The 17386-nt window shown below is 42.6% G+C and overlaps 1 protein-coding gene and 1 long non-coding RNA gene across 3 annotated transcripts in view; both read right to left on the bottom strand.

Annotated features, from left to right (window-relative positions):
- The window catches only part of USP3 (ubiquitin specific peptidase 3), a 42228-nt gene extending 39732 nt beyond the window's left edge, over positions 1 to 2496 (bottom strand). The window contains exons 1-2 of the mRNA XM_057413975.1: positions 2454 to 2496; positions 1749 to 2045 (exon numbers count right to left, since the gene is read on the bottom strand). Of these exons, the coding sequence (XP_057269958.1) occupies positions 1749 to 2045; positions 2454 to 2496 (340 nt within the window). The remainder of the gene's footprint in view (positions 1 to 1748; positions 2046 to 2453) is intronic.
- A 1565-nt stretch (positions 2497 to 4061) lies between these two features.
- LOC130594082 (uncharacterized) overlaps positions 4062 to 17386 on the bottom strand; it is a 36527-nt gene continuing 23202 nt past the window's right edge. Inside the window, exons 2-3 of one of the 2 annotated variants that reach the window (XR_008970973.1) lie at positions 11301 to 11425; positions 4062 to 5645 (exon numbers count right to left, since the gene is read on the bottom strand). This is a non-coding gene — a long non-coding RNA (uncharacterized LOC130594082). Of the gene's footprint in view, positions 5646 to 7056; positions 7272 to 11300; positions 11426 to 17386 lie in introns of those variants that run through there. The other variant, XR_008970972.1, reaches the window with a different exon arrangement.

Genomic DNA, 17386 nt, shown 5'->3' with positions numbered 1-17386 from the left:
ACATGTAACAATACTCACATACTGCTAGCTGGATCTGAAAAGGGATGCACTCTTACTAGACTAGTAGAAATGCAAAATTTATCTTTAAAAAGAACAGTTTTCATTTGCTTTAAATCAACAAGAAATTGCTGGCTGTTCATTGGAACGTTTTAAATTCAATGTACCTACCTTCTTCTCTAGCTACTTGTTAAGATTTCAACGGTTATGTGAGTACTGTCTGACTTATTAGCTTGGATTTCCTAAAAAGCACAGCAGACAGACAGCTGCGCTCCCCTAGACACAGTGCTGCGATCAATCTGTGCAGTTCCCCAAAGTGTCCAGCACCGTCGTCCTGCCTCCAGCTGTAATAAATCAGTTGCCTGCCCAGCAATTGGCTCTTCTGATAAGTGTCGGTTTGCGAGAAACAGCTCTGAACAACAAAGAAAAATTCGCTCTACTAGCTGAACTTGCTGAGAGCCAGCACCCCTAACAGGGTCCTGGAGCTGCATTCTGGCTAGTTCTTGAAGTTGGAAAGTTATAATACCAGAGCATATATTTTGTTTTGGCACCTTTATCTTTTTAAAGCTCCCTGAAGGGTGGTTCCCAGCTACCATATGCTTCTGGTTGACAACTTTGCTTACCACTGATATTCTGAAGATAACAAGAGTTAAGACTTCTTGAAATTGAGTAAGAAACATTAGGGACAACAAATTTTCCTGTAATGCTCCTTTCCTTCTAATAATTTCTCCACATTATTCCACTGTAAAGTGTACTCCCTCTAAAATCAAAAGCATTACAGAGTAAAATAACTGGTTTTGCCAAAGGAAGCAGTAGCACTACCACACCTTGGCTCCAGGAAACTGCAATCAGGGAAGGACTCAAGTAAGCAGCAGCCTTCCTACACAAAAGCACGGACACCGCGAGACAAAAGACAACCATCTTTCCTTTAAAAAAAGGAACACCTTACAATATCCAGCGTTTCAGTGCTCCCTGATCACTCATTTCCAAATGAGCCTTTCTCTCCAGGGCACAAGTCACGCTGCTTCTGTAAGTGGGGACTACTTCCTTAAGTTGCATCTACTTTCATAACAAGCTACAGCCATCAAAAAGACGCAACAAAAATTACAGCAACCATCGGCGGTTGTCTGCACAGAAGAACAGCACCTTTAAAGGGAAAGCCCTCTAACAGACCAGACCACGCACCATATGAGGGGCACTACTGAACACATTTGAAACTACATTTCGAAGACTGTCATTTACATTGGTATTAAATCAGCGAGCAAAGTACCAAAACCAGATGGCCCCTACACTCCTCCCGAGCCAGAGCGCAGAGTGGGTGAGCTAGACCACCTTCACTGAGCTGCTCCTTGGCCCCAAGGGGGGCCCAAGCGTCGCCTTCCGCCTCAGCAGTCCAATCACAACTACACTCTCTAAAGTCCTTTCAAAAATGCCCATTATAAAAACCAAAGTAATCTCAGACCGATTTACAAAACACACGGACCCCACAGCAGCCACCGGCTCCTCTCCTCCCCGTCCCAGCAGCCAGGCTTCCCCAGGACAGGGCTCAGCGCGCAGCTCCTCCGGCAGACAAAAGGAGCCGGGAGCCACGATCCCGCATTCCTCCGCGCCCGGCGGGGCGGGGGGCGCCGGTCCCCGGCGGAGACAAAGTCTGCGGCTCACGCCGGCCGGCCGCGCTCCCGCGACGGCCAAACTGCGTAGCAAGGCTGGGACAGGGACCAGGGCTGATGCCCCCGGGCTACCCCCCTCACCGGGACATGTAGCGGCGGCTCCGCGAGGAGCAGGAGAGGTGCGCGGCGCAGCCGCGGTCCTCCCGCACCGCCCGGCAGAGGGGTCCCGCGGGGCGGCCCGCGGCGAGCCGAGGAGCCTCTCCCCCTCCCGAGGCCCCAGGCCCACCCCGGCCGCAGGGCGCTCTCCCGCCGACGGGCAGCGGTCCCCCTCGAGGTCCTCACCGGCCACAGGAAACAAAGGAGCGGCCGAGCGGAGAAGCGCCCGCCCGCCGCGCGAGGGCCGCGGGGCCACCTCAGGGGCGGCCGCCCAGAGGAGGCCTGCGGCGGGGTGACCCGACCCAGCCCAGCGCTCTCAGCCTGGCTCCAGAGCAGAGCTGCTCCAGCCCTCGCAGCATCTCCATGGCCTCCTCTGGCCTCTCTCCAACAGCTCCACATCCCTCTTGTGCTGCTGCCCCAGAGCTGGATCAGGACTGCAGGGGGGGTCTCCCCGGAGCGCAGCAGAGGGGGAGAATCCCCTTCCTCGACCTGCCGGTCACGCTCTAGGGTTGCAGCCCAGCACACGGGGGTGGATGTCTGGCTGCGAGCGCACACGGCCAGGTCACCGGGAGTGTCCCAATGCTCCCGTCCTCCTCAGGACTGCTGTGCCCGGCCTGTAGTTGTGCTGGGGACTGCCGCGAAATGCAGTGCCAGGCCCAAACTCTGCCTCAGTTAACTGCGGGCACGAACCGCAGAGCCGGGTGCTGCCCGGAGCAGGCACGTCCTGTCCCATCCCGTCCCGTCCCACCGCGGGCGGCAGCTCAGGCAGCTTTGTGCCTCTGAGAGACCACATAAACTGTGTTTGTGGCGAGGCAGATGCTGTACTCAAGCAATCTGTTCCTGAAGAGGCACGGTCTATGGCATTTGTTCACTCCCAGTTTTAGAAAGCTCCGTGGTCTAACTTCTTCCTAGAGACAACAGGATGTCGTAGTAACCTTGGGTCTCTGATGGTTACTTGCAAATGCCTTTGCCTTTAAAGAGTTACCTGGCCTCAAATTCAGCCTGTTACTGGACTTCCCACCCTGTGACCATAACCTTTGTGTGAAGTGGCAGTACAAGGACAGATGTTGTATTACAGGTTTTCCAGACGACACAGAATTACAATTCTATATCTCAGAAATGTGCATGCTTAATGTTGGGATCATAATACCAGAAATTCCTGATAATACCTGAAAAAGAGGGGATTTTTTTAAACCTAAGGAACTGTGACTACTCCTGCATATTAGGAGTGTTAGGCCTTTTCCCTTACTGCAACTACTGTGAGAAATACAGTTTTGCCACTGGTTTTGCCTGTGACCAGCACGTTGACACAAAAAGCATCTATCTCAATGTACTTCACATGGCACAGCACTATTTCACAGAAGATTATTTTAGAAACTGACAAGTCTATATGGATTTTCTGATGAGCTACTTGAAATATTCATATGAAAGATGGCTCGGTGTGACAAATCTCCTTGGTAGAACACTGTTCTTTTTTCGCACTATTTACACAAGGGAGGAAATTCCGAACATTTTCTATCCAATTCTCCACAGCACCAGAAACCAACTATACTCACTGGAGTTAGTTTGTATGTGCAGCTGTGTAGTTAAAAGCAAAATCACTTTATCATTACAAAACTGTGAATTAAATGGTTGCAAATGTTATCCTGACACAAAACCATGGAGCTTCCTTACAAACCTGTTGTATTTGATCTGTCACGTAAGTAACAGTCCCAGCATGTACTTTACAGGTTCTACACAAAGTATGTATTTGTATCATTTTCTAACAAATATGCAAATAGAGCAAAAATTAATTTGGAGGACAGAATTTTAAAACAATGAAATGTTTTCACTGTTTTAAAACAAAAGAACAAACAAGTCTTAACATCACTACTTTGACATACATCTAGGAATTACTTGTACAAGTTTAAGGAGCAAAAACGTGGTTGTGTTAGCAGGTTTATATATTAGACATGGGGCTCCCTTGTTTCTTCTTCACTCTGCCACAATGTATAAAGAAGACATACATTACAATAAAGCAGCAGTTTGACTGCAGTTGCTGTCTTTTCTAACCAATGCAGATGTTTAATTTTCTTGTCATTCCCCACCCATCCTTACACACAAACAATGAGAAAGAAACCTCAACTGGATCTGTACTTCTCATTCTCCCCTCCCTACCAGCGTCACTTGGCCTTCTCGCAGTAGCATTTTGCAACCAGAATTTAACCAAAACAGTCAGTTCTTATCTCACTGTATGCATTATGTTAGCAGTACATTTAGTTTTTTAAAAGTAAAGAGCTGGTTAAATATGGTAAATAAACATGTTTAAATCCTTCTAATTATCTACTTTAAATTTAGCACTCCCATTCATGACTTTACAGTTGATACAATATACATGGAGAGGAAAACCAATTATTTTCCTAAGTAAACCAGGATCTGTCTCAAAAGAGCAATCACTGGAATTGAACCCCTGCCTGCACAAACTACATCTCTACCAAAAGCAATGTTCTGAACTCATTAGAGCTATGATACCTACTATTAGACCAGTTTTTCTAAGCATAGCCATGTTGTAAGAGTATCTTCTGGCAAGACAGGACTAGACCCAATTATGAGGTAAGAGTCAATGGGTGATGCCATCTTGTTTCCCCAAGCACCTCATGGACTTAACAGAGTAACAGTCTGAATAGGGTAGCAGATAGGAACGAGGACTACTGGTGTGGGAGTAGTGTCTTTAAGGGAAGAGGAAGATGAAAAGGCATGATGCATTGCAGCAAAACTGCAATGAACATAGTGGCTTATGGAAGAAAGACATCTGCAGACATTAGCAATACAAAGCCTATGTACTGCTTTGTCTTATGAGGTCCCCTTTTTAGTCCAGAAGTCTGCAAACTTGCAGACTTCTAAACAAAGAAACCCCATGACTTTGGTTTAATTTAAGAGGCTTTTGACCATCATCTACCATCTTTATTTCAAGCTGGGACTACTGAACTTGCAATATTACACACAAACAAAAATGTTCTTTCACTCCTGCTATGGAGTTATTAAGATCCCCATAACAAAAGAACAAAAGGTGCTTGGGATTGCAAGGAGGTTGGGAGTGACTGCACAACTCTGCCAAGTACAGCATTTCCCAGAATGACAGACACCAGTTACAACACTGGGCAGCATTTAGGTGTGAGAAACTACTAAATAAAAAGGTGTCAGCTTGCCAAGGTAGGCCCTTCATTTACCATCCCGGATGTTGCATGTTTAGAAGTCAAAACCATCCACACTGTGATACCTTATTCCTTTGCAAGATGATAACAGAGTTTTATTCCTCCTTTCATGGTTAGGTTGACAACCATTCAGCAAAACTTTTTAAACAGTGTTATTTTGCCCAAATGACACTTTTTTTGCATGTTTCTTCATTTTAGTTGCCATGCCCACAGCAAATGTGGTAGCCTTTACATTTTTTACCTCTGGTTGCCAAGATAAATACTTAAGTAAGGATGATTCAATCTGTTAGGGAGTCATGATGCAAAGCAGTTATCACATGTGTGAGGGTGCACAAACACAGTGTAAAAAAGGATATCTGTAATGCAGCCTCTTTGCCTACGGAAAAATAGTTAATAATGCACTATGAGCACTTGTATCTCAAAGGCACCACTACAGAGGCAGTTTTACGTGGCTTGCAGTGAGGCCTACGTGTTGAATGCAGAGGAAAACTGTAGTAGAAGCTCTGGGTATAATTTTCCCTTTCAGATTGCTTTTTCAGTAAGATTTCTTGAGTACAAATCACTTAATTTGGAACTGGAGTCCCATTTCTTGCTCCCATCCTTCCTCAGAGCAGAGTGATTTAGATGATAACTAACATTAATCCTACAAGCATGCTCATTCTGGGTGCAATCAGTGCTGAACAGGAGCCTGTGAATTAGCGTTATAAATTAGAAATTTCTATTTAATATACTGCATAATCATCTCTACTACAACAGAGATATTCTACACAACATCCTCTTGTGGGCTGTTTGTAGTCATCCATATAGGCTCTATCTGAGATTATGAGAGTTAAAATTTGGCACTCAATTGGTATTTTGCACATATACTAACAATTTACAGCAGGGAAGTTTGCCTGGAGGGTTCTTTAGTTCTGCTGTATTTCTCAAAAATAAAATCTGTAGTCTTACATACCTGAAAAGCATCAACTTGCCTCCCTTATGTATGTATTATGACATGGTCTAATAATGCAGTAGCAAAATCTTTCATGTGACTTTGGCTTCCTTCAAAATCACCAGATGAACATCACCCAGTGTATCAAGTGAAGCAGACTGTTGCCTTAGGTGACTTCCTCATTTGCTGTACAAATTGGAACGCATGGAATAAAGAAGGGAGGATGCTGCAGGAGTGGAATGAATGCTACCCTGAAGAACTAGAATATCTCCTCCCACAGCACATTTCTTCTTTACTAAGTGGTGAACTCAGAATATGTGGAATGAGATTGGCAGATGCACTGAACACTCAACTCAGAAAGGATAATAGCAAGCCTTTTGCACTGAACACAAAAAGCAGTAAACACTCTGAAAATACTACATGCCAATCCAGATGTAGTAGAAAGCTGACAGACTGGGCTTTCACCTCTTACCTCCCAAAGGTGTAAAAATGAAACATTCAGATATGTTGATAAGAGCAATGGAGACTACACAGAAACCCACCATAAGGAAATGAATTCTCTATTCAGTGTAGATGCAACTCTGAAGCAGACAACTGGCATGGAAAATATTAACAGAAAGCATCATAATACAGTTAAGTTTTAATACAGGGTCTTGGCATAATAACACCTCAACCAGAGGCTGGCCTAGCAGCCCTGTGGGTTATATGCCACCTCTGCGGCAGACAGAAGCTTAGTGGCACGTATGAAAGCTCGCTACAGCACATGAAATACCACAAGCCCATTTCCGGCAGCACATTGTCTCATTAACAAATCTATTTCCATTTCCTGCACAGCCCCTGAAAATTAAGGTCGCGCAGTTCCGTTACAAGGCTCAAGATTCTTCTCTAAAAGGCAAGACGCCCAGGATGAAAGACAGAAGAGACAGAAGTGTAAAACTAGGCAAATGCCCAGAGCAAGCATCTTTGACAGTATTTAGAATATAAGATTGTGTAAATAAGCATGACTCTTCAAAGCATGTCCACGACACTTCTGCACACACACCTTGAGGGGGCGGTGTGACACCAGGTATTGTGCAAAGGAACCAGGTCGTGCCAAAGGACAGAATACTCTCCATTCCCTCCTGCTTACATCATCACTAAGAAATTACCTGAACTTCCACTTCCACAGGATTAATGGTTCTCCCCAGTGCTAAGGAGGGATCCCTCATTTCTTAATGAGTTGCTTCTTGTAGAGAATAACATTGACTATGGCAGTACAATTGTATTGGGCTGACACAGGTACCATCAGAACAGAAGATTGCTTTTACATATGATCTTCCAGTGATGTGATTTCTGAGGGCCTCTGCTAATTTTACATCACTTCTCCAAGGATTCCAGAAACATCTTATAGGACAAAGGCAACACTCTGATGCAAACTTTGCCTTGTCTGCACTATCACAGCTTGGTCACAATGCAAGGTATAAATAAGGGTGAATGTGACTATTCTGCGGTTTCTGGTTGTGGGTTTTTTTTTGAGCAAACCAAGTGAGATGTGAAAAATAAATGATAAAACTGAATGGTTTTAAAATTTTCCACATCGTTTTCTTAGGGTGTTATCTGTACAGACAAAAGGTTATTTTTAATTCGTACTTTCAACAAATGCCTCAAAGTTCTCACGTCTGGCAGCTTTCCCACCAGATTTATCAATTGTTACACTGTCAACTGGAGTCTGTTCAATAATGCAAGTGCAGCAGGGTGACATCCAGCAGTATTATTTCATGTCACAGCACTTAGCTTTGACTGTATTCAGGTATGTAAATTTTATATTATTTCCAAATGCAGTCTTGAGAATATAATAATGATTCTGTACTTGTGTTTAAGCTACTCTTAAGATCAGCAGGCTTTATCTTATCTTATTCAAAATAGAACATCTTACAGCCAACACTACTAATTTCTCTTCATCACAACTGAACAAGGCTTATTCACTGATTTTTGGCAAACAAAAGAACTATATTAAAAAATAAAATTAAATTAGGCAGCTCAGTTTAGATACTGTCTCAGAGCACAAAGAACTCCCAAGCCTCCTGTTTAAAGAAGGCTTCGTACTACCTATTGCCTGGAATATGTGATAGCTGGGACCAGCCTATCCGCCTACCCGCTTCATCAAGGAAAGGAAAATTGTTCCAAAGCACTTGAGTAATTACAGATCTTAAAACTCACTATTTCTTAACATCACGTGGGGCAAAACCACAGACATTTCTAAGCCACAAACACGGCATGTTTAAATGACATGCAGGGTTTCCATTTCCCTGCTATGATTAGCTTGGTAACAAATTTAAGGAAAATAGACAAGAATCTAGTCACAAAAATTAAAAGAAGAATTACTCTTCTAACAGTCTGGGAGGGCTGAGAAGAGAATGAGATGGCACAGAATTTTACTATTTCAGATAAAACTCAGGAATCAGAATGTGAAATCAATTTTCCTGTAAAAAGAACATGTACAGAAAATACTGCAAGTGTTTAAATCCATTTCTAAAATCCCATTCCAAACATTTTAAAATGTTATGATGGGAAAGTCCCAGGACAAACTGGGTGAATTAATATGACTTTTTTCACCTCTAACATCTGTTATTATATGTATATACCTATTATATCTGTAGAATATTACTACAGTGAAAGTATCATATGTATCTGTCCACTGTACACAAACAGTATCACTCTTCCCTTTACATTAAACAAGACTGTTGATAGTCAAAATACGCTACAACCTGGTTTTGCTTCTTTGTTTGGTGTAAGCTGCAAAGGCATCCCACCTGACTCTGTGGCACGTATTTGCTTCTAGTTTTGTACAAAGAATTCTGTACTGTACTACACACATACTGGATCTTGGTTCTACTTTACTGACCACAAAGTACTGTAAATATTAACCCAAAAGCTGCTAATGTCCAGAACATTTTGATTCTGAAGTGTTCTGACTCCAAAGCAAAGCGTCCTGGGGAAAAACCTGCCATTGTACACAAAGACAGTATACACACTACAGTGATAGCAGAGTTGAACGAGACCAGTGTTAGCTCACAAATGGGTGCATTTTATCCTGTTTGGAGATCAGTTCATTACCAGGGAAACAGGAATTTTCTTGCCATGTCACTAGATTACAGTATTTGTTATTATGTTATTCTTCAGGCTCTGTTATTCACAATGTTGAGTAGAATTGTGAGAAAGGCGACCACTGGTTCAGATTTCCTTTCCCCACTCCCTTTGTTTAACATCTGCTAATTCAAGGACTCAACAAGGCCCTCTGAGATTTTTCAACTCTTGCTGGAATTTGAAACTGAGATGGTAAAATACAGAGAGCTTGTTCTGAAATAGGAAGCCACCTGGACACCCTGTGAGCACTACTACTTCTTTCAAAGCAGTCTTGCTAAGCTGGAAACACCAAATGCTTTACTCATTAGAGCAAAAGACAAATGTGCCATAATCAAAGAGCTTCTATGAACTGCTGACACGGGTAGCCCTGAATTTTGAAGATCAGAGATGTAGCTCAGTTTTCTGCGATGCTGATTTGCTTCACAGTAGAGGTCAACACTCAGTATATATTTACTCATTAAAATGCATGGCATTCTGTAGATGGGGAGGATCAGGAAGTTAATATGGAGCATGATACAATTTATATTCAAGCAAACTACCTGAAGACCCCTTACAGAATTTCAAATCTGCAATGCCTGTTACTTCTTTCACTTAGAGCCTCACACAATTAGACCCAATATAACCAATGCAGATATTTAAAAACATCTACAGGGCTACATTACTACTTCTCTACCTGCTGGCTCTAGAGTTTACCCAGGCTGGTTTCTGTAATGCCTGTGGGGCATTTGTGGAATTTATAGGGCACCATGAAAAATGATTTATTGGCATTCCCACGGGAAGTGCTTAGTAACTCATCCATTCTCTTATAATGCAACCATCCCCAATTCACTGTGTACCACATTAACAGGCATTTCTCTATGTTCTGAGATCTGTGTGTCTAAAAGAATCTAAGATAACACATAATTGCAGTAAACCCTTTCATTTCTAAGATTCCCTTTTGTTAAAAGGGTTCTCTAACAGCAGGGACCAGAATAGATATTCCAGTCAGCAAATGAGTAAGCTTGGTAAGACTTGCTGCATTTTGTGGTCCTTCCTTGCCCCATCAATAGTCACTGAAAGATAGTTAAGCAGCAACTGCATAACTACATTCTGCTGTCTTCACTGATTCACAAATCCCTATCAACATCATTCCATGTTTCATTTGAACCATGGTTCAAACATATAAGCAATATAAAACAAGCTAACTAACAGGATAACTGATCACCATCTACCCCTATTGCACGTTAGCACAGTTTTGTAAAGTAGCAAACAGCTGGAAAAATTATAGAGAGATCTCATCACAGTGATTCTCTCATTAAATTATTATTGTTTCAGTAGAAGATCACTTTGAATGTTCCACCATGTCCTAGAAATGTGAGACAGACTTCATTGCTGTATTGTCTCTATCTTAAGCATGGTATTTGAAGTAGGTAGAGATTGCCAGGCCTGCATTTAGAGCATAATGAGTATTGACTTTTGTAAAAATGACTGTGTGGTGTGTAGAGTAGTTTAAAAACACAAAAAGAGCTTTTAATTCAGGATACCCAGTTCTCCTTTGTCTCACTTAATGCCACTTCATGCAAGAACAAGGGAAAATGGCAGGCTCAACATCTTCCAGGTATGTAAGGGACAAAACTCTGAAGTACAGATTAACCAAGACATGCTTGCCAACCATAGGATAATTTTCTTTTGATGTAAGAGCTGTAGTAGATCAAAAGGCTGAGCTAAATAGCCAGAGCATTTAGGTACTCATAAACATGGCATGTAATAATGAGCCTTGCTCCCAGGTTCAGGTCTTAAGCTATCAGTATTCCTGCATGAAAGTAAAGCTTCTCATTGCAGTTCTTCTCTGAGGAAACAGAGGCTAACAAGCCTGACTTGTCATTAAAGCTTCTCATCTGCCTTGACAATGCTGCATTTTGCCATTTCTAGGATAAAAGGCCAGTTCTCTTTCACCTTGCCATGTGGGAAAATGAGCAGATACTGTTGGTGCTGCAAAACCATGAGCCATATGCAAACACAATATACCTATGTACAAGAAAATTAAGAACTAGCACTACCTACAGAGTTTATATCTTCCTACAAGTATGTGCACTGTGTGTTTTTTCTATGTGTTGTTGGCACATGCTGCTTATACTGTTCAGAAAGTATTCTGCTCTCAGACTGACAAACATTGCAGGGTTATAGCAGTTTGAGGTTCTATTTACTTAGCTTGTTGCAAGTCATGAGGGATTGTGCAGATGCATCACTAAGGGCTGAAATGAAGTGCTTAAATTACAAGTGAAATTAAAAATCCATTTGACTTACCATCATCTAGGCAGATCTATGCAGATAATGTGGAAAAACTTTTCATGTGTTGCCTGTCAGTGAAGAAGTCATTCCCATTTCCAGCAGCACCTCTGGAAGCAAATGGTCTGCAGCAGTTCACGGTTCTGTAATAAAAGAATATTCTTCAGGAATGCTCACAATTTACAGTGCTGTGTGATGCTGGTCTCCTTTTACCCTCATCATTTGCTATTATAACGTGTTTATTGCTCTATATGAAACATCATGTTGCAGCTCTAGACACAAGACTGCTGCAGTTAACAAGCTGGTGGGAGAACTCCCATAGCTCCATGTCCCAGAGGCTGCATGAAAAATCCCCTTGTGGGGAGGTTCCAAACCAGCAGCTGCACCACTGGAGCACTGCCTTCCCAAAGGAGTACAGGCCACAAGATGTGGACTCCCTGCATTCCTGGATGACAGCTAAGATTTTTTCAGAATTTTACAAGATATTTTTAAAATATAAGCAGAAAACATTTCATTTCATACACACCATTTTTTCATGCCTTCCTATGAAGAACTAGCCCACATTTCCCTCACCCTCTTTCCCCAGCCCTAGTTCCCTGGCTTTTACAGTCACTATTAAGAGATTTACATTTCTGGAAAACTACAACACTGACTTCTTTCACATTGGCTTTTAAAACCAACATCTGACTGGCAAAGTGTTTACCAGCAAGACAAACCAAGCAAGCTTTTTTATGCCTCCAAAGCTAATAAAATACTGCTTGGAGCACAGCTTGCCTTGCGTTTCTTCAGAGCAGAGCTCATTCTGCAAGGCCAACATGAGGAGACAGCTATTTTAATCGTCCCATAGTTGGTTAAGCATAGGCTCTCCTGTTGATTTAAAACAGTCTTAACTCAGAACACTAAGCCATAAATACATCTGGAGCTGAGGCTGAAGAAGAGTTAACTCATCTCTTTAGTTTTATTTTAAAATATACCTTTAGATCTTCCAATGTGTAGCAGACATTAGTGAGTCACTCCAGACAGCTTAAAGATATTTTGGAAAAGAGCTGTAAAGTGAGATTTTGGCTTTGTTTTTCTTTTCTTTTTTGTTCCATCATAAGCAGCCTTGGCTTTGCTATTTGGTTTTGTTTTGTAACAGAAGGAGAATTACAGTTGCATAGAAGTTTATGAGCACGTAACATTTCTCAGCCACACAGACACGAAAGGACTTCTGGTCTGACTCTAGCCAGCCATCCTGTGTTGATGAAGCAAGTGGGGTGGTGACAAGGGGCCTTTGCGTTCATCCTCTATGCAGCTGCATCAGCTGCTCAGAGCAAAGAGCACAACTGCACCAGTGGAAGCAGAATACTAAGCAGTTTCACTGTGTTTTCAAGCCTCCCTGGTTCATACTGCTTTATGGGGTTGGCTGGCTGCCATGTGGAAAGTATGCAGCATCTACAGGTATTTATAAAGGCAGAGAGACAGAAATTAAGCAGAAGTTAGTCAGTCACACAGACAATAACTGAAATCCAGCACAGGGACTTCTGGTACCCTGTCCTGATCACTCCCTTCTACCCTACCAGCTTCAACAGTTCTAGATGAGGCCAGAACTGATGTATCTGAATGCCTTTCTTCCCTATAGCAAGACTTTTGTCTGGTTACTTTTCCAGTGTCCCACAAATAAGCTCTTAAGCCAACATCATGAATGTGTGTGGTGAATAAAGCAGAACAGAGGCCAGCAACAAAAATGATCCTGTTATTCTGAGGAGTATTTCTGTCAGGATCCAGGAGTGCAAGGCAATGAGGAGAAAGCTGTGTTCCATCTTTAGCAGAATGCCTGTTTGCTGTACTCTGCTTCTTGACTTGTTTGCTTGAGCCTTTTTTTAACCCCACTTTTGGGCTTTCCAGTGTGTGCAGACAGGACAAATATAGTGACTTGCAAGTGTATACCTATTATTTAGTTGTTATATAAAGCTCACCTGAGAGCACCATGAATTCACAGTTTAGGTCTGCTGGAAACCTTGGCTAGAACTCTGTTATGGTCTGTGGCCACCTTACAGGGATCCTTTCTCATCACCCCCCCACAAGTATATCCTCAACATGTTTTTAAATGAGTAAAGAGAAACCATGTTAGTCACAGCAGTGACCACAGAAAAAGTTTTGCCTTTGGGATTCTTTTATTATTTCATGCAGCTTCACTAGGTAACCTTTTATAACTCAGGATACCATTTGTGCTTTTCTTGTGGTGGCAGGGGTCACCATCCTGGCAGGTGACACGGAAATTTTCTGGAGCCTATTTTAGACACCAATTCTTGTTGCACATCATTCATACAGTTGCCACTTCTCCTCCACTCCCCCACTCAGTGACTTAGGTCCTCAGCTCCACTCTAATGGTGCGGAAAGACCTGAGCCCCTGATACAGTGGAACCTAAGACAGGCTGAGAAACCAAAGATTGTAATGAAACAAGGTGAGGGATCTTTCTCTAGAGGAGTAATGCCACTATTCAGATAAACGCAAGAGGTAAAGAGAGCTAGCATTTAAAGCTTCACCTCTACTTGCCTTACAAACCCCATTTTAGTGTGCTTCAGAACACAATCAAAGAAAAACGCTCCCAACTTTATATACCCCATCATTATTCCTCAGCCAATACCACTGTACAGCATCTCAGAAGAGGCAGTGCTCTGAGCCAAAGACCAAAACAAGATGCCTGTGCTTTACAGATGACCTGCATTTGGTTTAAGCTGACCAGTTCCACCTTAGTGTTCCCCATCTACATCCAGGCTTTCAGCAAATCTCTCATCTTCCTGTTTTCTTTGCCAGACCCTAAAAAGGCAACACTGCAGGGTGTAGCAGAATATTAAAACACAGATTTCAATAGTAATGACTCAGGCTTAATGGCCTGTCTGCAGAGCTCATACTCCTCCTGCCAGATACCTCTACCCCTGCAGTTCACAGTTCCTAGAAGGTTGAATGGGTTTAGGAATCAATAGTGTATTCAAAAAGGAATACCTTGACTACAGAAGTCTAGAGAGGCTATTATAATTATTCCCTATTTTTCAAGCAAAAAATAATCCCCAATATTGTTTACTGCAAACAGAGAGCCAGCGGTTTTCCACAATCTTTTGGAAAATTCCCACAGCCCCACTGCAGAATGCTGCTGTCCCAGGGACTGACACACACAGGACCAGTGTCAGGCACTGCCCTGAGTGGGCTCCACTCACCTATGAGGTTATTCTCATACCTTAAAAGTTACATAGCATAAACCATGCCCTTGCAGAGCACACTGCAACCATGGCCAGTCCCTACACCCACAGTTGATTATAAAGCAGCATCATACCTGCTTTATAACATAATTTATAATGTATAATCCCTACTTCACCCCTGTGACTAAGAAGCTCTGTTAAGTCATGTTACCTATTAGCATCAAAAAGGTTAATGTTAAGCTTTGTATATACCCAGATTGTTATTCATCACATATATTTCCCACATGCAACCCAGTGCATGATCTTTTTCTCAGAAAGTGAACACCATGCCTTGAAATTAAGAGGCAATATATTTGGATTTCTGACTCACATGCCATGATTAGAAATATTTCTAACTGGTTATAGTTACAGCCACTGTAAATACAGCATTCACTCTACTGCCTTCATTGGTGCTGCTTAACCTATTCTAAGCATCACAGTTTAGTCTCCTGTTTAAACACAAGTTGAGTTTTCCCAGCAGCTGGGACCCAAGGCCAAGCTGCTTTGCAGTCATGTTTCACTACTTTGAACAGAAAGAAAGGTTGCAGAAATGGATGTGAATTTGTGCAGGTGGCCACACACAGTAATGCCTGGCCTCCTCACAGAGGAAATCCTGGAATGCTGCTCTGCTCAATCGGCCAGTTCCCAGCCCATTTAGCATACACTTCAGAACATGCAAGAACCCTTGAACTGGACTTCACTGGGGCTATTCATTATAGCCCTGCAGCAGAAATTTCTTCTACAAGGGTATACCATTTTTGGGAGTATTTATAATTTCTTGCAACCTGGAATTGCTGGAAGTATCAGCTTCATTTCCTTTTTCCAAAATTCCTGAGCCCACCGCTGTGGAATGTGTCTGTTTGACAAAGGCAGTTTGATTTAGTAAGTAAATATAAAAATGTGCATGTCAGAAATATTCCTGGCAGCTGGAATCTCAACTGCAGAGCTCATTTAGCTTTTTCCATACAGTGTGGAAAAATTGCAGGTGTTAATAACTATGCTGATATAGGGGTTATCATCCCCTAGGTCAGCAGGGTAAGCAAATCCACGAGGCCCACAAGGTCAGCAGCAGCTGAAATTCTCTTTTCAAGTAGCTATGTGCTCTATTTAGCATAGCTAAGCCTGAGCACTGCAGAAAGCAGCAGTGATCATCTTGGCTGGTGGTCATAGCACCCCCAGTGTACTACATTCAAGGGAGCTTGTGTATCTCCTGAACGAAAGCACATGTTCAGGTGTACCATGGAAAACAACGAGTAAATTTTCAAACTAAATCAGTATTTTGCTGACCTAAGTTACTCAAAAAGGTGGTCTGCAGCGAGATCACTTCATATGCCCTGAAAAGAAACACAGAGCTCTTGAAACAGGTGTCATAGAGGGTTGTCTTGGTTATGGACTTGGTTATAGCACTGCCCAGGTCTAATCATAAATGTCTCCATGAAAGTGTGTCATTCTCTAATTTTCCTTACCTAATGACCATTTACCCTATCATTGTCTAATTTCTACAGCACTATGCCCCGGGAAGCAATGTCCCACCTATTTTTCTGTTCCCAATTCTACACTGAGAGTGGGAGGAAAAACTGGTACAGAGTAACTTGACTGAAAATAACTGTGCTGGTAGCAGTGCACCTTCTGCCCTTTGAAGTGTACCTTAATAGAGGGAATGATCTTTTTTTAAAGCAGTTCTGTTTGTACACTGTGAGGCTGAGGTAGTGTTTACTACTTTGTGTCTGTCATGTTGAGGTGCCTCAGAAGCCTAAGTTTCAGTGTAATCTGGAGAAAATCAGCCTGTACTGCAAACTCCAGGTTAGCTGCATTGCAGTTGGATGGGGATAATATTTCGGTACCTTTGCTACAGGGAACTCTTGTAGCATAAATCAGCCAAGCTCCACCACTGTCTCAACTGAGACCAGCAAAAGTGAAAGCTTTGCAGTCATCTGCTCTGGAGAAAACAAGGTAGAAAAAAACAGGAACAGAAACAAACAGCACGCAAATCTATAATCAGGCCAGACAGCACCCTGCACTTGCTCTTGCTTTTATAAAGGATTCCTGATCCTTAATTGAATCAGGTGGGGAGTGCTGCCTGATAACTGGGTCAGGGCCTCAAACTCTGGGAACTCTATTTTTCCCCAACATTGGGACATTAGGCAATCTATTATACATCCCTTGCATTCCTTTGCCTCAGCTTTAAAATGTGAAATCACAACTAGGAAGAAACAGCACATGGAATCATCTTATACTACAGTCCAATTGCACTTCCATTCAACAGGGAATCTCAAGGCAACATGGAGGCCATCTGAAGCCTGTGGTCCTGCTGGGCGGTTGTGTTTTGTTTTTTTCTCCATTATCCACATGATCTGTTCTTAGTTCTACTTACTTCATGCAACATTATAAACATGTATTTTAACGTGGCTAACACCCACATTCAGGAAAGACATTTTTGAGCATAATGAGTTGCATTAAACTTGTCCCATGCCCTTTTCAAGATGACTATCACATTAGTCTGTATGTTCCTACTGCCTTATGACTACTACTAACTGTATGTTAGGAGACAGTGCAAGTTAATGATTGATAAATCCCACACCACGAAATTTCAACCTGACCTTTCACACTGGGGATCCAAATCAACTGCTTCTCATGAACCCTATGAAAACCTTGCTTTGTCTCTGCCTTGGACTGATGCTGAGATGAAACCCAACTGCTAGCAACCTAAAATGTTTTGAAGATAGAATAAAATGGCAAGCCCTTGTGTGGTGTGTGCAGAATACAGGCAGGTAACTGTGTCAGGGAACTGGACTTTTTCTGAGGCTTGCGTTTTGCAAGCAAACAGCTTTCTATCCAGCCAGCCTTGAAAGCACAAGCACTGTCTGGAATTCAGCAGCTTG

Source organism: Pezoporus wallicus, unplaced genomic scaffold (assembly GCF_028554395.1).
Source record: "Pezoporus wallicus isolate ANWC-B61680 ecotype Strahan unplaced genomic scaffold, APGP_CSIRO_Pwel_v1 contig_3952, whole genome shotgun sequence".
Classification (NCBI taxonomy): Eukaryota; Metazoa; Chordata; class Aves; order Psittaciformes; family Psittacidae; genus Pezoporus; species Pezoporus wallicus.
The sequence above is the reverse complement of the archived record's forward strand: the minus strand, read 5'-3'. Positions and strand labels throughout refer to the sequence as shown.